Source organism: Balaenoptera musculus, chromosome 3 (genome assembly GCF_009873245.2).
Source record: "Balaenoptera musculus isolate JJ_BM4_2016_0621 chromosome 3, mBalMus1.pri.v3, whole genome shotgun sequence".
Classification (NCBI taxonomy): Eukaryota; Metazoa; Chordata; class Mammalia; order Artiodactyla; family Balaenopteridae; genus Balaenoptera; species Balaenoptera musculus.
Genome location: NC_045787.1, coordinates 86,811,894 through 86,835,691, shown reverse-complemented (window position 1 = coordinate 86,835,691; position 23,798 = coordinate 86,811,894). Strand labels below are relative to the sequence as shown.

Here is a 23,798-nt window from a genome sequence, read left to right as displayed (position 1 = left end):
TATGCAACAGAAATAGGTAAATTGAATTTTGGTAAATCAAAGGAATATAAAACACATTAAGAGAGCTGACAAAAAATAACCCTACCATGAAAGTCTTTGCTAAAGTGAACAATTATCTCCTAATTTATGTATTTCATAAATCCATATCTCATGTATCAAGTTTGCTTAAGGTGAATTTTATATCTCCTCTTGCAAAACAGTTATCACTTAGTGATATTTTCTCTTTTTAAAAATTGGACCTCCAAAACAAAATGCCTGTCAACCCTCGGTATAAAACTTTGTACAGGCCTATGTGTAGATTAGAAAAGATGTACTGCAGAAGACAGGCCCCATCTTTTTTTTTTTTTTTTTTTTTTTTTTTTTATTATTTATTTTTGGCTGTGTTGGGTCTTCGTTTCTGTGCGAGGGCCTTCTCTAGTTCCGGCAAGTGGGGGCCACTCTTCATCGCGGTGCGCGGGCCTCTCACCATCGCAGGGCCTCTCTTGTTGCGGAGCACAGGCTCCAGACGCGCAGGCTCAGCAATTGTGGCTCATGGGCCTAGTCGCTCCGCGGCATGTGGGATCTTCCCAGACCAGGGCTGGAACCCATGTCCCCTGCATTGGCAGGCAGATTCTCAACCACTGTGCCACCAGGGAAGCGCAGGCCCCATCTTTATGGTGTGTTTAAATGTTTTCCCTTCTCCCTCCGTTTTTCATCTGTTTTTCAGTTAGTTGTTCCTTGAATGCTAAGTGATTTGGGCCGTGTTTACTTCCTTTCCAATTCGATGCAGATTTTCTGAAAGTCCTCTGACCAGATGACTTCAGCTGTCCCTTAGAAGGACCTGCATCCTTCTGGGTTTGTTCATGGCTGGAGGGTGGAACATAACCTAACCACAGCCTGGGGAATGTCAGGTAAAGAAAAGGGAGGATTTCCTGAAAGTGGATATTTAAAACCTGGACTGTGTTACTAAGAAAAGTTCTGAACTCTTCTCCAGAGAGCATTAAGATAGAATAGATTCTTCTTGTATATGAAGTATTTTTAAAAAATTTTTATTGGAGTATAGTTGCTTTACAATGTTGTGTTAGTTTCTACTGTACAGCAAAGTGAATCAGCTATACATATACATATATCCCCTCTTTTTGGGATTTCCTTCCCAGTTACGTCACCACAGAGCACTGAGTAGAGTTCCCTGAGCTATACAGTAGGTTCTCATTAGTCATCTATTTTATACATAGTATCAATAGTGTACAGTTACTTCTTGCCCTGCGATGATTTTATTTTGAGCATTACAACTTATGTTATCAAGGTTTATTTCTGAAATATCTCAGAAGTTGAACAATATTGAGCATCACTATAGAGAACTGGTCACCCTACCATAGCATTAATTAACTCAATGAATGACCGTTTACTGAACGCCAGCTGTACTAATAAGAGCTACCATTTGGGGAACTTTTTATGTCAGTCGCAGTGTTAGGCATATTATTTTATCCTTGTAACAGTCCTATGACATCAGTACTATTATGCAGTTTTTACAGTTGAGGAAACCAAATTGTAAAGTGAAACCAGGATTCTGACCTGTGCCTGGTTGACTCTCAAGTCAACTACAGTTGTCATGTTTCTTCTCTACTTTGTACACAGCTCTATAGCCTTAAAGATAAAAGGCAGTCTCTGGTCCCCAGACTTTGGTTCAGGTAGAAGAGAGAGGCAAGTAAAGAGATGATTGCAACACAATGTGAGAGTGCTTAAATAAGAGACAAGCCTTGCAGTTACCCGCCATGGGTCCACAGAGAAGGTGTACTGAGACCAACCTCATGGGGAGATAGGCTTGCTTAGGGAAGGTTTCCTGAAGGAGGGAATTCCTGAGCTGAATACAAGTTCCTCTGGGAATTTTTGGTCTTTAGTATGTTGTGATTAGTATGTTAGTGTCTGGCTTTGCCTTGCTCTTGGGTTTCTATTTTTTATTTGTAGTTTGTTATTGTTTTCTCATTCATTCACTGAGAAGTAGGCCTGGCTCATGAATACAAAAATGATCATGGCTCTTGTAAGATCTTACATGGGAACAGGAGTAGACATTAAACAAAGCAATTATAAACTAACTTTGAAGGTAGCATGAACAAAAAGTAGGCAGTGTTGGAAGAGTGAATAACCTGGAAGCCTTACCTAATGTGGGGAGGGGAGCAGGCTGAGGGCAGTGATCAAAGTTCCCTGGGGAAATGACACTGAACTAAGAACTAAGAATAAGGTGGAGTAGGCATGAGAAGGGGACATTCAGGTGGAAGTGGATTTAACAGTATTCCAGATAAAGAGAACAGCATGTGCAAAGATCCTGAGGCCAGAAGGAACTCGGACAGCTTGATAACTTTAAATTAGGTCAGGTGACTGGTTAGTATCAAAAATATACTAGCGAGATAGGCATGGCTAGATGATGCATGACTTTCTAAGTGTACTGTTCTAAGCAGCCTCAACTCAAGCAAGACTTAGGATAGAAATTGAAATTTAAAAAATCAAAAATTATATTGCTTAGAACTCCTTTTAAGATCGTCAACTGATATTCTCAACTCTAATTTGTATATCAGTTTTTCTTTTTTATTCAAAATTATTTTGTGTTTTTTGTGAATAAAATGTTATACATTGTATCTATATCATAAAAAGAATTAACTGCATGGCTTGGTTTGGAATTTGGAATGAAAATTGATTTTAATACAAGAAAGTCTTGAATAGAAATTCTGACAAAGACTAAGTATCATCAGTGCAATGTGGAAATATCAACTCTAAATTTAACAAAAAGATTATATATAACATGGTTTACCAAATCACTCAGAAAACACCATGTTATTTCAGAAAAGTGCAGATGACTTAATGTCATGGTCGTCATACTCCCAAGCATGCTTTCAAAGCAAACAGCAAGGGTTTGATGTTGTTTTAGGTTTTTCCTTGTGGTCCTGGTCTTTTTCAATAGTGGACAGACATGGAGAGGGAGCACAAAAATGTGTATCACCAGCACCTTCTTTCAGACCAGCTTATTCAGTATAAGTGAAATATTGATGTATTTGAAAATGCCCGAGTGTTCAATAAAGATTTTAAATAAAGCTACCTAAAAGTTGCGGTTCTTAGGTTAATCATTTATTTATCTAAAGGATGAAGGAAGCTGTCTACTTTTGTGATATGAACTGCAATCAGCTTAAAAATAATTGACAAATTAATCCCTTCACAGCACAGCAATTGTAAAGGTGTTAGTTTTAATTAGGCCTGTCTGATTGCCTTGTCTAATCAAGAATCAAAGTGGTATCTTTGATGGTTAAGGTCTATTGGGGCCATCCCTGACCTGCCAGCCATGTATGTTTTAATTATTGATTCTTCACATTTCAGCCCTTTCCACAAAGGGACTTGAAGTTTGCAATACCTTAACGTTTAAAGGGAAGAAAAATAAACATTTTCCCCAACACTTCTATCCAGAATCCTGTGTATCCTCTCCACCAATCTACAGTTCTGTCCTAAAAAAGCTGTCAGGTGGGCAATGAAGTCAAATGCACACTAGGATGCTAACTGCTGCCTCACCTCCCAAGCACTCCATTTTCAATGGACATTGTTAAGATCTTGACAAGTCACAGTCATCTATGCGTCTAGAAAACACTAACTTGATATCGCGTCTTTTCAGAAAATCCCTTAGGGCGAACGTAGTACTTAGGAAATCAGGGAGGTCACACAAAAAGCGACGCTGTCTTCTCACGAAGCATTGGTCACACTGCTGAAAAGGAAGGAGACGAGGGTTCCCGGTGCGGTGGAAAGCGCAGCCCAGTGAGCGTGGGCGGCTGGTGGTTTTTCGGTGGTCCCCGTGGGTGACCGTGGCTCTTCTTTGTGGTTGCAGGTCAGTGAAGTGACGGTGGAGCAGCTAGTGCAGCAGTACCCCCATATCACCTTCAGCACCGTCCTGCAGGACTGCAAGAGGACCCTGGAGAGAGCCTACCAGATGGGCTGGACCCCCAACATGTCTGCCGCCTCCTCCTGACAGCCCTGCCCACGCTTGGGTCCACGCGGATCAGCCAGCAGGGCGGAGAGCAATTGTAGAGTTGGGGTGGGTGATGTCTTGCAAAGGTTTTGACCGTCCCGTGTCTCCATGTGTACCTGAGTGTGTATATCTGTGTCTCGTTTGCATACTGCGTAGCATAAGCTCAATTGCTATTTTGTTCCCAGGTGAGCTGGTTTTTTCCTTAAATAACGATTTTGACAGGCACAGACCTTTAGTTTTTAAGTTCAAAGGCTTATTTCTCTAAAAAAAAGTTTTTTTTTTTTTTGCTGTAGAATCAAAAAAAAAAAAAAAAAAACGGATCCATTATTTTGAGCTTCTAATGACTGCCACTGGAGATGCCCCCAAATGAAGGCAACTGCCTTCTTTTTTGATGGGAAAGAATTGTGCGATTCTACTGATGATGACCGGAAAGGAGCCACGTTGCGCTAATTAGAAGCCCGGAAACCAGTACTTTTCAAGATTTCAAGCACGTACACACATATAGGTTCTCATACTCTCATACACACACACACCCCACAGCACTTTCTTTCTAGATCGTTTTCTGGCACAGGGGCCTTTCTCCAGGCCACTGAGGGAGCATGGCATCAACTGTCACTCTGCCTAACTCACTGTCCCCACAGGTGTCCCAACCTGCTTGTCTGGTGGGCGACTTAGGGACTATAGAGGACAAAACCTTTTGTGAAGTTTTCATATGGAGGCAACAATCTGAACTCCCCTGACCAGCTCACAAAAGTTAATTATTCATTATTGTACAAAATTCTGTTGAGTACTAAGTATTTTGAGTTTCATGTTAACATTGTATTAGCTTTTATAATACAATGGATAGTAACTGGTCTGGATATATTTTAATGATATTTGGAGCTAATCTTAGCATTATCCACATTAAAGCCACCAATGTAATTAATAGTGTGCAGTTATTTTTTAAAAAACTCTACAGATCATTTAATTATTTTTGTTAATTTTGGTAATTATGAAAGTATATTTCTGAGATTTGGGGCTAGTCACATTAGTAGAAGGTTCATGAGTAAGATATAAGTAGACAATCTTTCTATTAAGTTTTTTTTTTTTTTTTTGCTTTGGGCTTTAGAACAGGTTTTTTGGATATATGCATGTTATCATATTTTGAATAATTATTATGCTATGGCAAAGATCTGTTGCTGGTTAATGTATGAGTTAAGAAGAAAAATTTGAAAATCTTTTCATTAAGATTCTGTTTACACTTATCAGAAATAAGCATTTCTTTGTTTAATTAAAGATTGCCAGTTTTCAGTTTAGACAGTATCTATTAGTAAATGAATATATGTTTTGATTTCACACATCTTTACGAGTAATTCATATTGGGGACTCAGGCTCAAATAACCTTTCCTATGTCTAGATTTATAATCAAGACAGCAGGGAGGCTTTTTAAGCTAAAGAGTGATTGTCTTTCACAGTAGAGTTAGATATACAAAACCCTGACTTGTGAGTTTGCTATTTATTCTTTCCCAATGCGGACATAACTGTTTTTTGGTCTTTAACAGATATGCTAAGATTTGAGATTCACTTTATATAAGTCCCAGTGTTGCTAAAATGATACTAGCTGTAAGGAATGAAAAATAGCTTTACATTCAAATGCCATTCACTTATTTATAATAACTCTTTTTGTGTAAACAACTTTCCTTTGATTATGTCAACCTGTTTCTGATGTGGCATGTTTTTGCTTTTAATCCCAATCAATTTGGAAAATCTAGTCACTAGGCACCGAGAGTACTTTTTCCATCACTAAATGGCTTACTAATTTAATTTGACGGGAATAAAATTTATGTAAGAAAAAAAAGCTGTTTACTGTTAACAAACTGTAATTCTTCTTAAACATTGAACTGTATCATCTTCATGTTCATTTCCCCACTACTGAAAACTATCTTAATTCACAATATTTTAACTGATTTTTAATCCAAAACTAATTTATAAGACAATATGTAAAGTAATAGTAGCTTGAGTGAATAAGCAAAAGTGTAATTTTTATATATGTCACACTATATTTTAAATAGTTAAAAATGACAAAAGGAAGGAGAACCATCGATGATATAGATGGTGCCATTTCAGTTCAAAGTTGTGATAATCCTTGGAATGTCACAGTTTGGTTGTCAAATGGTTTCAGAAGTGTGTAATCAATTTTTTTTTAATGTTGTGTTGTTGGAATCTCAAGTACAGCACTATAACATGCTTTAGCTTGGGGGTGGGGGTGGGTTGGGGACTTGCACTTATTCTTTAAGATGTTGACTAATCCAGAAAGCCTGATGCATCATAACCTGGAAAACTGCTTTGGTGTGTTTGTAGGAATCTGTAGAAACATCAATCTAGCCTCAAAGCATTAATCACAAAAACAACCAGAAAAAGCATCACCTTGAATGATCCTGTGATGGTTGTTGAATGTGCTCTCATTAGATGCTTTGAAATAAGGCTTAAAATGATTTTTCTGGGCAATATAGAGTTTCTTTTTTTGCTTAGAATGTCATAAATATATGTGAACATGTTTAATGCAGGGCTTTTTATCCTCTCCAAAATGTCAATAGTATTTTCAGAATAAAGACTGAAATATATTGCTGTGGTGGAAAATTCTGGTCCTTTGTCTTTAACGTCTCTTTGAGTGGATAAAGGAAATTCATCCAGTTTCGAGTTTCTATATTTCTGTGAATCTTTTGACCTTGCAATGGGTTGCAATAAAAGAGAAAGAAAACACACTGTCTTTTGTTTTATTTTAGAGACAATAAATGGCCTCCCTTATGCTGGTTGGGTGTGATGCATGCAGCGGTCCGTGTCCTTGGGTGTTTCACTGCAGACTTTATGTAGGTTCAGTGAACCCAGAATAATAAACAAGACTGAATTTAGGAGATTTGCATTTGGCCAGTGAGTACTGAGATAAGATTAAAACCTCAAGGGTTTAAACAAGTGGTCCGTTTAAAGTACCATTCCCTAAACCCTCATTCATTTACTTAGCCATTTATTCATTTTCTCAAAAGTAAATAAATAAACTTATTGAGTAAAAAACATGTGCCAGGCACTGGGCATTTAAAGATAAATAAAACTCATTCCCATCCTGAAATTGCTCATAGCATAGCAAGGAGACAGTCTTAAAAACTAGCCCTAGTAGCGGAGCACAGTAGATGTAATTATTAGAGGGAGCACAAATAGGAAAGGCAATACCCTTTTACAAAGAGTGAACTAAAATAAAGCAAAGCAAAACAAAAGTTGAAGAGGTAGACAGAAAAATTACCATTTTCAGCCTTGGCTATTCATGGATTGTTTTTTTAAAAGGTTCTTCTGAAAATAAGTAGCCACTGGCTACCATTCACATGGGTTTTTCTGAATCTACAGTATTTGCATTGTTTATATCACTTGTAATTTTATTTTTAAAAGGATTCATTTCAGGAGTGCTCATTGCCCAACAAAGCAGACAAAAATCATCCGAAGCCTCAAAAGAAAAACAAATAGCTTGCCAGCAAATATGAACTCACAGTCTAAATCACAGAGAATAGCAGGGGTAAGCCAACATTAGTTCAAGTCAACAGAAAAAACAAACGATAGACCCACATCCTCAAAGGCTTCAATATTAAATGTTAAGACACATAATTCGGAATAAATGTTTGATATATTCAAATATATTAAAAATTATTTATAACGAACAGAAAAATGAACAGAAATATTTTTAAAAGAGCTAAATAGAATTTTTAGAAATGAAAAATATAATTGAATATTAAAATGGAAAGGCATTAGTAGAAAAGATTCAGCTATAGGGATAATTCGTAAACGGAAAGGTAGATGTGAGTAAAATAAAAGGAAAATTGGAAAAAAAAAAACACAAGCTTTTCTTCTTTTGCGTGGATAATTTCCATATGGATGACTGAGAGGTTAAGACACATGGGACACAGTATGAGACTTTCCAACATATCTAATCTTGCAGAAGAAAAAATAGAATAAGGGAATGGCAGTGTTTAAAGCTATAGTGGAGTTTCCATTTACTTAAGAAGAAAAAAAGATTTTGGAGGAGAATATCAAAGGCTCAGTTTTGGATGAGTTAATTCTGAGATGCTCATTAGACTTCCAAATGAGTATATTGAGTATGCAGTTGGATATAGGAGTTCAGTTCTGAGGAGAGGTATACAGATGGCATTTCAAACCATAAGCCGGTCTGAAATCGTCATCTCTGGTCATCATCCATTACTTTAGATAGAAAATGAAGTCTAAGGACTGTGTCTTTGGTCACTGCACAATTTGGAAGGCAGGGAGAGGAAGCAAACTCTTCAAAGGAAACTGACACAGAATAACCTGAGAGGAAGGAGGACAACCAGGAGTGTGTTCTATCCTAGAATCAAGTGAAAACAAGCAAAATTAAATAAGCTATTATTTAGGGACACAGTGTATTACTAAAAATGGAAAAAGGAAAAGGTAACAACTGCGAAGTTTCAGGGTGGTGGTTACCCTTGGGTGGGCAGGCATGGGACCACATGGAGGGCTTCAACTGAATCTGTAGGTTCTACTTCATTAGTTGAAGTGTGGATTCACCAGTGTTTGCTTTATTAATAGGCTTCATAATGTGTGCATATGTAACAAATTATTTTGTATCGAATATGTTGTTAACTTTTTAAAGAAAATTTTATACCTTGTTTAAACTGATTGATTATCCAAAATTGCTAAACCTAGATGCAAGATTCCCTACCTGTTTGGTAGTGGAGGTTAGCTCTGTGTGACGCAGAGTTTACACAATCCCATGCCTAAGCAGGTGGCAGAAGTGGGAGAACATTCTAGTCTCACCTTTCTTTTCTCCTGTGCTGGGAGCATAGCGTTGTGTTAACTCCTTGGTTTCTATCCAACCATCATTGGAATTCTAAGTGGAACAGCTGTCCATGTGGCAGGGAGACAGCTGTGGGAATTCTTCTGGCACACCTGTCATGTCATTACCACTACAGGAATCAAAGGACCACTACACTGTTTTGTAAAACAGTGGGGGGCCCTTTCATTATTACTTCATTTTTTTTTTAATATTTGAAAGTAGCTTTTTTTAAAAAATTAGGGTATAGTTGCTTTACAATGTTGTGTTAGCTTCTGCTGTACAAGGAAGTGAATCAACTATACATATACATATAACCCCTCCCTCTTGAACCTCCCCCCCATCCCACCCATCTAGGCCACCACAGAGCACTGAGCTGAACTCCCAGCTCTATACAGCAGGTTCCCACTAGCTATCTGTTTTATACATGGTAGTGTATATATGTCAATCCCAATCTCCCAATTCATCCCCCCTTTCCCCCTCCCCCGCAGTGTCCACATGTCCCTTCTCTACGTCTGTGTCTCTATTCCTGCCCTCCAAATAGGTTCATCTGTACCATTTTTCTAGATTCCGCACATATGCATTAATTAACGATATTTGTTTTTCTCTTTCTGACTTACTTCACTCTGTTTGACAGTCTCTAGGTCCATCCTTGTCTCTACAAATGACCCAATTTTGTTCCTTTTTATAGCTGAGTAATATTCCATTGTATATATGTACCACATCTTCTTTATCCATTCATCTTTTGATGGACATTTAGGTTGCTTCCATGTCCTGGCTATTGTAAATAGTGCTGCAATAAACATTGGAGTGCATGTGTCTTTTTGAATTATGGTTTTCTCAGGGTATATGCCCAGTAGTGGGATTGCTGGGTCAGATGGCCAAGAGGCACATGAAAAAATGTTCAACATCACTAATTGTTAGAGAAATGCAGATCAAAACTACAGTGAGGTATCACCTCACACTGGTCAGAATGGCCATCATCAAAAAATCTACAAACAATAAATGCTGGAGAGGGTGTGGAGAAAAGGGAACCTCCTTGCACTGTTGGTGGGAATGTAAATTGATACAGCCACTATGGAGAACAGTATGGAGGGTCCTTAAAAAACTAAGAATAGAACTATCACTTCATTTTTAATTACACAAATCTGGTATCAAAACCTTTTAGTAATGCAGAGGCTTGTCTGATAATGTGATAATTTATAGTTGAAATGGAACAGTCAGTTAGGGTCAAGTCTATCTATTTCATTATATGAATAAACAACAATTTATTTACCCATACTACCATTGGTGGATATTAGGTTGTTTCCTGTTTGGGCATTATGCTTATTAAAATTAATCCCAGTTTCTTGAGAGAGATAGTAGATACAAATGTAACAATATTGCTTCCTCAGTCCCTGAAATGCAACCTTCTGTCTCCAAGAAATAAACTTCAGAAAACTAAAATCATCCCCTAAAGAGCATCTCCTTTCCTACGATTTTGCTTGGCTAATAAAACTATGTATGGATGCCATCAGCCCAAGAAAAGAAACATTCAAGGGGCAAGTGTTTATTTCGGCTCTTTTATTCACCCCACGACGGATGGATGTTTCTTGTACTTTTTCCACAGCTTGGCATCATGTCGAGTGGCATGAGGATTCATGACTGGACCAGGCTGATGGGCACTCACTGAGTTCCTTTCTCTAGCCTGAAATCTTCAATGGTGTGACTATGTGTGTGTGTATGTGTGTATGCTCATGTGCTCACATACACCATACAATCATAAATGACGTCTGCTGAATGCAATCTATTTAGTCTTCTTTTTCCTTGGAGTTTTTAGTGATTAACATAATCAAAAATGAAAAATCAGTGACTGAAGGAGGGCTTTTTAAAAGAATTGTTATTAAAATAATAGATGCTGCCTTGATGGGCCTGGTGGCTACTGACAAGGGTGATTTTTATAAATAATACCAAAGTTAATGGAGAAAGCTCAGCAAGCTTGATTTTGTTAGCAAATAATTCTACTGTAATTTAAGCAGCATCTTGCCACTGGCTCACTTACTGGCTTAAGTGAAAAAAAAAGACATCTTTGATAATTGGATGTCAATGAAGCTTTTATTAGTGCAGTGTTCGATTCCAAATCAAAAGATGGATTACTATTCAGGGTTCATGGATGAATATAGAGAGGCAAATACTGGGAAACACACTCATAGATAACTTAAATAATTGGGTTTAATGTGAAAATTAAGTTACTGGCATCCCTTGTTATTAGATAATTCAGATGACTGAATTTGCTCACATGTATACTAAGGGATGTTTAGTCCGCTTCCTTACTCTCTTCCTGTGGCTGCTGTTGAATATTACTGTCCCCATTTCTTCCTAGCTATGCTTCATTCTTATAATTAACCAAAGAGTCTAAGAAAATTATTGATCAGGCTCTTCATGCCTCCAAGGATTAATGATAGATTTGAAAGTAATCCCCAAACAGGAATTGGGGAGAGGCAGGGAGAATTAAGTGAATTACGTAAAATACTCCATGTTTTAAAATATTTTGTTGTGAATATAACAGAGAAAAACACGTAACACATGCACATACAGTTGTAATAAAATCCCAAAACAAGCACCACTTAAGTCAAGAAATAGACCAACACTGGCACCCTAGAAGCAGCCCCCCCAATACCCCTCCCCAAGCCCAGGCATCTCCCTCCTTCCAGATATAATCACTCTCCTGGCCTCTATAGAAATAATTTCCTTGCTTTTATTTTTCTTGTACCACCTATATGCCTCCTGAAAAATATAGTTTGGTTTTGCTTGGTTTTGAACTTTGCATGAAAGAATCATACTGTGTATATTGTTTTGTAACTTTCTTTTTTTACTTGATGAAATGTGTTTGTAGGATCCATCCATTTTATTGTGTGGAAATGCCATTCTACTATTGAAAAGCATTTGGTTTGTTTCCAGTTTGGGACAGTTAAAAATTCTGCTGCCGGAAGCCTTCTCGTACAAGTGTCATAGTGCACACAAGCACACAGGATACATACTTAGGAGAGGAAGTGCTACTATTTGCATATCTTCAACTTTATTAGGTGATGCCACACCATTTTCCAAAGCTGTTGAACCAATTCGCATTTCTACCAGCAGAGTATGGAAGTTCTTATTGAGCACCTATTTGCTTCCGATTGCCCTGTAGTGGTATCTTATCATGGTTTAGTCTGCATTCTCCAGAATATTAAAAAACTAGGTACCATTTCATATGTTTATTGGCTACTTAGGAAATAATGGTTGTAAAGACCTTTAAACCAATGTTTGCCTTCCCATTTCAGATAAAAGAAAGAACATAGACAGGAAAGGCCTGAGAGGATTGCCACAATTTCACTGTGGATCATAGCTCGTGGGTAAAAAGGTATGTAAAGGGGGCAAGGAAAGTGAGAGACCCTTTAAGAGGTTTATTGATTAAAAAGACAGAGCTTTCTTTCCCTTCATCTTCCTGTGACTTTAGCCCTTTATCTTCCTATGACGTTATTACATCTTTTTGTATGGAAGGAGGCCATTATCTTGGATTTAAATGAGAAATTACAGGGATCTGTAACTGTATGGTTATTAAGGTTATGTAATTGTATGGTTATTGTGATGATGTAATTAAATTAAATACCGTGTAAACCAGTGAAATAAGAATGGGAGAAAGAGAGTTCTCTCTCCTCTGCTATAAAAACAAAGTTGAATGCTTCGGAAATTCAGATGAAAAGATAGGCACAAGAGAAATCTTTCAGGTTAGTTATAGGGCACACAAGATGTAGAATGTGGAAAACTTATTAAAACCTGGAGGAATTTTGCATTTAGATTGCTTCAAAAATGAATTTAATTTCTTACTGCTTTTAAAAGAAATTGAAACTAGAAATCATAGATATGTTATGGAGATGGTTTATTCAAGAATGACAGTGTAGAACACAAATCAAAGAAAAAAGGCCTTGGCTATACACCAAAAGATTAGCAAATGAATGCATATATATATGTGTTTTTATATTAAAAGTAAAATATTGAAAAGATATATGTACATATATGTTTTTAAATGATTTTTAATAAGCTTTTAAAAGTAAGTGGCCAACTAGCTGTCCTTACCATGCTGTTAAGAGGACTTTTACTGTACCTGCTTAGACCAAAACAGATGCCCAACTGATAGACACTCGTGGTTTAAAAAGTCACAATTTTTTCATTTGAGGCATAACTTACCTACAATAAAATACACATGGATTAAGGTACAGTTCTTTGCATTTTGACAAATATGTAGATTTTGTAACAAATACCTCAAACAAGCTATATAATATATATAAAACAAGCTATACAATGTATGTGTGTATACATATGTAAACACTTATGTGTGTATGTGTGTGTGTATACCATCCCAGAAATTTCCCCTATCACCTCACCCCACCACAATCACTGTTCTGATTTCTATTGCATATTATTTTTGCCTGTTATTGAATATCTTATAAATGGAATCATAGAGCACGTATTCTTTGTGTCTAATGTCTTTCCCTCACATGACTGTTTTTGAAATTTATCCTATTGTGTGTATCAATCATTGCTGAGTAGTATTCCATTGTATGAATATACCACAATTTATTTATCCTTTCTCCTCTTAATAGACATTTGGGATGTTACCAGTTTTTGACTAATGTATTAAGGAGCTATAAACATTTTTGTAACTCTTTTTGATTTATTTATTTATTTTTGGTTGTGTTGGGTCCTCACTTCTGTGCGAGGGCTTTCTCCAGCTGCGGCAAGCGGGGGCCACTCTTCATCGCGGTGCACAGGCCTCTCACTATCGCAGCCTCTCTTGTTGCGGAGCAGAGGCTCCAGACGCACAGGCTCAGTAATTGTGGCTCACGGGCCCAGCCGCTCCGCGGCACGCGGGATCCTCCCAGACCAGGGCTCGAACCCGTGTCCCCTGCACCAGCAGGCAGACTCTCAACCACTGCGCCACCAGGGAAGCCCTGTAACTCTTTTTATGTGATATATTCCTAGGAGTGGAATAGCTTGGGTAAATACCTAGGAGTGGCATTGCTGAGTCATAGGATAGTTGTATAAACATAGTCCTTATAAGAAAACTCTCAAACTGGTTTCTAAAGTGGCTATACCATTTTCCACTACTACCAGTACCAATGAATGAGGGTTTTAATTACTCTGCATCCTCACCAGCATTTGATGTTGTCAGTCTTTCAAATTTGCCATTTTAGGGGCCCATCAGAGATTTAATTGGGCTTTTATTTCAGTGTTTGGATAAATTTGAGGATAATTGACATCTTAACAATATTGAGTCTTCTAGCCCATTAGTATGGTACATTTCTCTACTTATTACAGCCTTCTGTAATTACTCTCACCAACTCAGAGTAGCTTTCAGAGCAGAGGTCTTGTACTGCTTTCATTAAATTTATTCCTATGTATATTATGCTTTGATGCTACTGTAAATGGAATTTAAATTTTTTCATTTTTGAATTGTTTGCTGCTAGTATATAGAAGTGCTACTTATTTTTGTACATTGTCTTTGTATCCAGCAACCTTGCTAAATTCACTTATTAGTTTTTAGTAGTTGTCTAGCAGATTCTGAGGATTTTTTAATCCAAAAAAAATCTGCAATAATAAGGACAATGCTGATTTCTTTTCAATCTTTATACTTTTATTTCTTTTACTTGATTTATTGCACTGGCTTATGAACTACATACAATATTACATACACATGATGAGAGCTGACCTCCTTGTTCGTGGTCTTAGGGGAAAGCATTTAATCGTTCACCATTCAGTATGATCTTAGTTGTAGAGTTTTGTAGATGCCAATCATAAGACTGAAAAAATTCACTTCTATTTTTAGGTTGCTGAGAGTGTTTATTACAAAAGGATATTGAATTTTGTCAAGTGTTTTTCGTAATATCTATTCATATCTATTGCTTCTTCTAATGTCATTTTTCTCCATCCTGAAGAACATTTTTTTTTGTATTTATTGTAATTGATTGATATGATCATATAGATTCTTTTATTTTCTTCTGGTATACTCTAGCCTCTTAATGTCCCTCTATTTTCTGAAGGAGGATGTAAAAGTGGTATTATTTATTTCTTAAATAGTTAAAAGAATTCCCCAGTGAAATTTTTCTTGTATCAGGAAAACACAGGGATATTTTTCATTACATCTGAGTTATAGAATATTGCCATAAAGTTGTTTATAACTCCCTGTAATCTTTTTAATGTTTGTAAGCTGTATAATGATACCCCTTTTCAATCCTGCTATTGGTGATTTATATTTTCTAACAAAGAGATCTGTGTTTCTCTCTAACCAAGCCTCCACAAGTTCAAGGTCATTAGCCAATAATCTAATTACCTAATGGAAAAAAAGTTAAAAATCAACAGAGGAAGATAACATAAGCCAGAATCTCTACAACACATGATCTACAATGTCCTGTGTACAATCAAAAACTAATAGATATGTGAAGGAAAAGGAAAATCTGACCCATACTCAAGAAAAAAATCAGTCAGTTGAAATAGACCTGATATGACACAGATATTGGAATTAGCAGACAAGGACTTTGAAGAATCTATTATAAATATGCCCAAATATTGAGAGAAAAAGTGGTCATAATGAGTGAACAGATGGGGAATCTCCACAGAGAAATAGAAATTACATTTAAAAAATGGAAATTCTAGAATTGAACAGTACAATATCTGAAACAGAAAATTTATTGAACATGGGTTTGGGAGCAAATGGAGTTTGCAGAAGGGTCAGTGGATGTGAATATATAGCAATAGAAATGATCTAATCTGAAAAATGGAGAGAAAAAAGTTGGGGGGGGGCAGAAAAATGTCTCACTGACAAGTAGTACAACTGGCCTAATGTATGTGCAATTTGAATCCCAGGCAAGGAGGAAGAAAATAATAAAGGTGAAAATTATTTTAAAAAATAATAGCCGAGTCCCTCTAACTTGGAAGGACTTAAACTCTCAACTCTCTCTTGCCTGTGTTGGCAGAGCTGAAATATCTTTTTAATCTTTTCAGCCTTCCAATTGTTGCTTTCACTGGGCTCTTTATAGCCTTCCCCATGTATGTGCAGAACAGGAGTCAGCCAGGGATTGGCAGAGGGTTTATATGCAGATTCTGATGAGGCTCTTTCATTTCCAGGATTTCCCATTCAATTGCCCATCTCTTGGACCCTTCCCTGGCCTTTCAAGTCTATAGACAGCAGCTTTCTTCTCAGGTTCTAATCTTCCTGGTACCATGTGGACTGAGGAGTACCCTCAAGGGAAAACCCATGTAAAAGTAGATCTCATGAAATAACTGTGCTTCTTTTCATTCTTTTTTAACATCTTTATCGGAGTATAATTGCTTTACAGTGTTGTGTTAGTTTCTGCTGTATAACAAAGTGAATCAGCTATATGCATACGTATATCCCCATATCCCCTCCCATTTGCGTCTCCCTCCCATGTTCCTTATCCCACCCCTCTAGGTGGTCGCAAAGCACTGGCTCATCTCCCTGTGCTATGCAGCTGCTTCCCACTAGCTATCTATTTTACATTTGTTAGTGTATATATGTCACTACTACTCTCTCACTTCATGCCAGCTTACCCTTCCCGCCTCCCCATGTCCTCAAGTCCATTCTCTGCACCTGCGTCTTTATTCCTGTCCTGCCCCTAGTTCTATAGAACCTTTTTTTTTTTTTTTAAGATTCCATATATATGTGTTAGCATAAGGTATTTGTTTTTCTCTTTCCAACTTACTTCACTCTGTATGACAGACTCTAGGTCCATCCACCTCACTAAAAATAACTCAATTTCATTTCTTTATATGGCTGAGTAATATTCCATTGTATATATGTGCCACGTCTTCTTTAACCATTCATCTGTCGATGGACACTTAGGTTGCTTCCATGTCTTGGCTATTGTAAATAGTGCTGCAATGAACACTGTGGTACATGTCTCTTTTTGAATTATGGTTTTCACAGGGTATTTGCGCAGTAGTGGGATTGCTGGGTCATATGGTAACTCTATTTTTAGTTTTTTAAGGAACCTCCATACTATTCTCCATAGTGGCTGTATCAATTTACATTCTCACCAACAGTGTAAGAGGGTTCCCTTTTCTCCACACCCTCTCCAGCGTTTATTGTTTGTAGATTTTTTTGATGATGGCCATTCTGACTGGTGTGAGGTGATACCTCATTGTAGTTTTGATTTGCATTTCTCTAATGATTAATGATGTTGAGCCTCTTTTCATGTGTTTGTTGGCAATCTGTATATCTTCTTTGGAGAAATATCTATTTAGGTCTTCTGCCCATTTTTGGATTGGATTGTTTGTTTTTTTGATATTGAGCTGCATGTGCTGCTTGTATATTTTGGAGATTAATCCTTTATCAGTTGCTTCGTTTGCAAATATTTTCTCCCATTCTGAGGGTTGTCTTTTCGTCTTGTCTGTGGTTTCCTTTGCTGTGCAAAAGCTTTTAAGTTTCATTAGGTCCCATTTGTTTATTTTTGTTTTTATTTCCATTTCTCTAGGAGGTGGGTCAAAAAGGATCTTGCTGTGATGTATGTCATAAAGTGTTCTGCCTATGTTTTCCTCTAAGAGTTTGATAGTGTCTGGCCTTACATTTAGGTCTTTAATCCATTTTGAATTTATTTTTGTATACGGTGATAGGGAGTGTTCTAATTTCATTCTTTTACATGTAGCTGTCCAGTTTTCCCAGCACCACTTATTGAAGAGGCTGTTTTTTCTCCATTGTATTCTCTTGCCTCCTTTATCAAAGATAAGGTGACCATATGTGCATGGGTTTATCTTTGGGCTTTCTATCCTGTTCCATTGATCTATATTTCTATTTTTGTGCCAGTACCATACTGTTTTGATTACTGTAGCTTTGTAGTATAGTCTGAAGTCCAGGAGCCTGATTCCTCCAACGCTGTTTTTCTTTCTCAAGATTACTTTGGCTATTTGGGGTCTTTTGCATTTCCATACAAATTGTGAAATTTTTTGTTCTAGTTCTGTGAAAAATGCCAGTGGTAGTTTGATAGGGATTGCATTGAATCTGTAGATTGCTTTGGGTAGTAGAGTCATTTTCACAATGTTGATTCTTCCAATCCAATAACATGGTATATCTCTCCCTCTCTTTGTATCATCTTTAATTTCCTTCATCAGTGTCTTATAGTTTTCTGCATACAGGTCTTTTGTCTCCTTAGGTAGGTTTATTACTAGGTATTTTATTCTTTTTTTTGCAATGGTAAATGGGAGTGTTTCCTTAATTTCTCTTTCAGATTTTTCATCATTAGTGTATAGGAATGCAAGAGATTTCTGTGCATTAATTTTGTATCCTGCTACTCTACCAAATTTTTTGATTAGCTCTAGAGTTTTATGGTAGCATCTTTAGGATTCTCTATGTACAGTATCCTGTCATCTGCAAACAGTGACAGTTTTACTTCTTCTTTTCCAATTTGGATTCTTTTTCTTCTCTGATTGCTGTGCCTAAAACTTCCAAAACTATGTTGAATAATAGTTGTGAGAGTGGGCAACCTTGTCTTGTTCCTGATCTTAGAGGAAATGGTTTCAGTTTTTCACCATTGAGAATGATGTTGGCTGTGGGTTTGTCATATATGGCTTTATTATGTTGAGGTAGGTTCCCTGTATACCTGCTTTCTGGAGAGTTTTTATCATAAATGGGTGTTGAATTTTGTCAAAAGCTTTTTCTGCATTTAGAGATTATCATATGGTTTTTATCCTTCAATTTGTTAATATGGCACATCACATTGATTGATTTGCATATATTGAAGAATCCTTGCATTCCTGGGATAAACCCCACTTGATCATGGTGTATGATCCTTTTAATGTGCTGTTGGATTCTGTTTGCTAGTATTTTGTTGAGGATTTTTGCATCTACGTTCTTTAGAGATATTGGCCTGTAATTTTCTTTTTTTGTGACATCTTTGTCTGGTTTTGGTATCAGAGTGATGGTGGCCTCGTAGAATGAGTTTGGAAGTGTTCCTCCCTCTGCTATATTTTGGAAGAGTTTGAGAAGGATGGGTGTTAGCTTTTCTCTAAATGTTTGATAGAATTCACCTGTGGAGCCATATGGTCCTGGGCTTTTGTTTGTTGGAAGATTTTTAATCACAGTTTCAATTTCAGTGCTTGTGATAGGTCTGTTTATATTTTCTATTTCTTCCTGGTTCAGTTTCAGAAGATTGTGCTTTTCTAAGGATTTGTCCATTTCTTCCAGGTTGTCCATTTTATTGTCATATAGTTGCTTGTAATAAATCTCTCATGATCCTTTGTATTTCTGCAGTGTCAGTTGTTACTTCTCCTTTTTCATTTCTAATGCTGTTGATTTGAGTCTTCTCCCTTTTTTTCTTTATGAGTCTGGCTAATGGCTTATCAACTATGTTTATCTTCTCAAAGAACCAGCTTTTAGTTTTATTGATCTTTGCTATTGTTTCCTTTATTTCTTTTTCATTATTTCTGATTTGATCTTTATGATTTCTTTCCTTCTGCTAACTTTGGGGTTTTTTTTTGTTGTTGTTGTTCTTCTTTCTCTAATTACTTTAGGTGTAAGGTTAGGTTGTTTATTTGAGATGTTTCTTATTTCTTGAGGTAGGATTGTATTGCTATAAACTTCACTCTTAGAACTTCTTTTGCTTCATCCCATATGTTTTGGGTCATCGTGTTTTCATTGTCATTTGTCTCTAGGTAATTTTTTATTTCCTCTTTGATTTCTTTAGTGATCTCTTGGTTATTTAGTAGCGTATTGTTTAGCCTTCATGTGTTTGTATTTTTTACAGTTTTTTTCCTGTAATTGATATCTAGCCTCATAGCATTGTGGTCAGAAAAGATACCTGATACGATTTCAATTTTCTTAAATTTACCAAGGCTTGATTTGTGACCCAAGCTATGGTCTAACCTGGAGAATGTTCCATGAGCACTTGAGAAGAAAGTGTATTCTATTGTTTTTGGATGGAATGTCCTATAAATATCAATCAAGTCCATCTTGTTTAATGTGTCATTTAAAGCTTGTGTTTCCTTATTTATTTTCATTTTGGATGATCTGTCCATTGGTGAAAGTGGGGTGTTAAAGTCCCCTACTATTATTGTGTTACTGTTGATTTCCCCCTTTATGGCTATTAGCATTTGCCTTATGTACTGAGGTGCTCCTCTGTTTGGTGCATAAACATTTACAATTGTTATGTCTTCTTCTTGGATTGATCCCTTGATCCTTATACAGTGTCCTTCTTTGTCTCTTGTAGTAGTCTTTATTTTAAAGTCTATTTTGAGAATTATGAGAATTGCTACTCCAGCTTTCTTTTGATTTCCATTTGCATGGAATATCTTTTTCCACCCCCCTCACTTTCAGTCTGAATTTGTCCCTAGGTCTGAAGTGTGTCTCTTTTAGACAGCATATATATGGGTCTTGTTTTTGTATCCATTCAACCAGTCTATGTCTTTTGATCGGAGCATTTAATCCATTTACATTTAAGGTAATTATCAATATGTATGCTCCTATTACCATTTTCTTAATTGTTTTGTGTTTGTTTTTGTAGGTCTTTTCCTTCTCTTGTGTTTCCTGCCTAGAGAAGTTCCTTTAGCATTTTTTTAAAACTGGTTTTGTGGTGCTGAATTCTCTTAACTTTTGCTTATCTGTAAAGCTTTTGATTTCTCCATCGAATCTGAATGAGATCCTTGCTGGGTAGAGTAATCTTGGTTCTAGGTTTTTCCCTTTCATCACTTTAAATATGTCTTGCCACTCCCTTTTGGCTTGCAGAGTTTCTGCTGAAAGATCAGCTGTGAACCTTATGAGGATTCCCTTGTATGTTATTTGTTACTTTTCCCTTGCTGCTTTTAATAGTTTTTCTTTGTATTTAATTTTTGATAATTTGATTAATATGTGTCTTGGTGTGTTTCTCTTTGGGTTTATCCTGTATGGGACTCTCTGTGCTTCCTGGACTTGATTGACTATTTCCTTTCCCATGTTAGGGAAGTTTTCGACTATAATCTCTTCAAATATTTTCTCAAACCCTTTCTTTTCCTCTTCTTCTTCTGGGACCCCTATAATTGAAATGTTGTTGTGTTTAATGTTGTCCCAGAGGTCTCTGAGACCGTCCTCAATTCTTTTCATTCTTTTTTCTTTATTCTGCTCCCTGGCAGTTATTTCCACCATTTTATCTTCCAGCCCACTTATCCATTCTTCTGCCTCAGTTATTCTGTTATTGACTCCTTCTAGATTATTTTTAATTTCATTTATTGTGTTGTTCATCATTGTTTGTATACTCTTTAATTCTCGTAGATCCTTGTTAAACATTTCTTGTATCTTCTCTATTCTGTTTCCAAGATTTTGGATCATCTTTACTATCATTACTCTGAATTCTTTTTCAGGTAGGTTGCCTATTTCGTCTTCATTTATTTGGTCTTGTAGGTTTTTACCTTGATCCTTCTTCTGTAGCTTATTTTTTTGTAGTTTCTTTTTTTTTTTTTTTTTTGATAGGTGGTGCTGTATTCCTGTCTTACTGGTCGTTTGGCCTGAGATGTCCATTACTGGAGTCTGCAGGCAGTTGGATAGAGCTGGGTCTTGGTGCTGAGATGAGGACCCCTGGGAGGCCTCACTCTGATTGATATTCCCTGGGGTCTCAGGTTCTCTGTTAGTTCAGCGGTTTGGACTCAGAGCTCCCACCACAGGAGCTTGGGCCCGACCTCTGTCCTGGGAACCAAGATCCCACAAGCTTCATGGTGCAGTTAAAAAAAAAAAAAAGGAAAGAAAGAAAGAAAAAAAGGAGCAGTACAATATCAAAGAATAAAAAACAAAATAGAATTAGAAAGATAAAAATTATATTAGGAAAAATAAAACTATAATTGAAACAACTGCAACAAGGTAAAATAAAACCACAACAGAAGAAAGAAAAAAAGAAAAGGGGTTGGGGGGGGTGGGGGAAAGAAGCTAAAAGGAGAGAACAATAACAAAATATAAAGAATAAAATAAAATTAGAAAAATAAAAGATTTATTAGGAAAAATAAAAATATAAAAGAATCAACAATGAATCAACAAGGTAAAACAGAACCCCAATCTGAAAGAGGAAAAAAAAAAAAAAAAAGCCTTGGCTATGGGGGCGGAGGTTAGGCAGGGTGGAACTTAGGCAGGGGTGAGGTTTAGGGTGGGGCAGGACCTAGGCGGGTGGGATGGTGACAGTTTGAGAGGGGGGCGTGGCCTAGGCTCAGGACGCTGGTAGCTGGAAAAAGCCCTGTGGGCAGGGCCTCAGTGGGATGACTTTCAAGCTTGGGGCGAGGCTGCTGCTTAGGACCGGTGTGGAAGGGGAGAGGCAGCACGTGAAAAGGAGGGCCTCTGGAGTGTGGATTTCTGGAGTTTGGAGTTTGGGCCCTGGGTGAGGGTGTGTGGGTGGGGTTTAGGCCCAGCTCATTGGAGGGGTCTCCAAGTGTAGAGGTAGGGCCCTGGGTGGGGGTGTAGGGGCGGGGCTTGGGCTCTGCATGGCAGGAGGGAGGTTCCAAGAGCAGAGGATTAGGCCCAGGAGCCCAACATGCTTCCAATGCCTAAGTGGACAGGGAAAGCACTGGCCACGTTCCCTTCCATTCCTCTGCGCCCCTCCCCCACTGTCTCCCCCAGGGTCTCCCCTGTCCCTGCTGGACCCCTAACCGTGGGTGGATCCCACTGGGTGTAGGAACTCCTTCCCTCCCCCAGCCGCCCTTCAGGGGTGCCAGTCCTGTCCCACCTCCACTTCTCTTCCCCCTTCACTCCCCCCATGCCCCACATCCTACCCAGTACCTGGGGGTTCCTCCTGTCCCCTTTGGTGTCCGTGGTCCCCACCAGAGCCTGGTAGGTGCCCTAGTTGTGAGGAGACTCGAATTCTGCATCCTCCTAGTCCGCCATCTTGACTCTGCCCCCCCCCCCTTCCTTTCTTTAAATGGTTGAATTCCCTTTAGCTCCTAGTTTGGGTTGTTCTCCAGTGACTTCAAGAGGTTTTTTGTTTTTGTTTTTTTCCTAGAGTTTAATCATTATCTGTGAGATGGTTAGTCCAATACAAGCTGCTATACCACTATCAGAACCATGACTCCTAATGTATTGATTTTAAAAAAGCCAAATTTAGACCAGAGGATGGCTTTCAGTGCTATGAATATACTTCATATAGTTGCAGAGGCAGCTCGTTGCCTTCCAATACCAATATTCTCTTTCTTCTTCAGGAATAGAACCCCAATTTGATGGAAAGTCACATTTCCCAGTCTCCCTTGTGGCAATATAAGTTCTGGTTAGTGAGATATAAGCAGAAGTTGTTGGGAGGAAATTTGTGGAAGTTACCTTAAAAGAGAAAGAGACAGCAGAAGGAAGCCCCTTTGTCCACTGTCTTTCTTCTCATCTTCCAGCATGTAGTGTGGACATAATAGTTGGAATTTCAACATCTATCTTAGGTCATAAATTGGCAATAGAAAGATGGAGTAAAGAGTTACCAGGAGAGTGGGTCTCTAATTTCTGTGCAGTCACTACACCAGATCTGCCTACCACCAGGCTTCTTTTAAATGGGTGAAATATAAATTTTTATCTTGCTCTAGCCCCTGTTGATAGTAGTTGATGCTAATCCTAACTGATGTAGGTACAAGAGGCTGTCATATTGGCAATGCACCAATTAGTGCAAGTATATCTGTCGCGTAGGACTTTTAGAGGGAAGAAAGTAGGTGAAGTGGGAGGTCATTAGCCACAAACCAGGAGACCTGAATTCTAGTCCTGCCTCATCCCACTATAGCTACATATTTTTGAGCAAGTCTCCCTACCAGGCCACAGTTTCCTCATCTCTGAAAATGTCTCATTAAACTAAATGGCCCCTAATTTTCCTCCCCCATTCCACTGGAACTTTCCATGATGTAGATCACATTTTTGCTATTTTAAACAGTTATGGAGATTTTTTTTTCTTTAATTTGATCATGAGTCTTTACTTCCAAACAAAACTCCCTTTATCCCTCAGTTTCCAAGAACATTTTGTGACC

The 23,798-nt window shown here is 37.7% G+C and overlaps 1 protein-coding gene across 2 annotated transcripts in view; it reads left to right on the top strand.

The window, feature by feature from the left end:
* The window catches only part of FBXL17 (F-box and leucine rich repeat protein 17), a 472,180-nt gene extending 465,448 nt beyond the window's left edge, over positions 1-6,732 (top strand). For both annotated transcript variants that reach the window (XM_036846590.1, XM_036846589.1), the window contains one exon: positions 3,848-6,732. In XM_036846590.1, the coding sequence (XP_036702485.1) occupies positions 3,848-3,988 (141 nt within the window). In that variant the 3' untranslated portion in view covers positions 3,989-6,732. The remainder of the gene's footprint in view (positions 1-3,847) is intronic.
* The last annotated feature ends 17,066 nt before the right edge of the window (positions 6,733-23,798 follow it).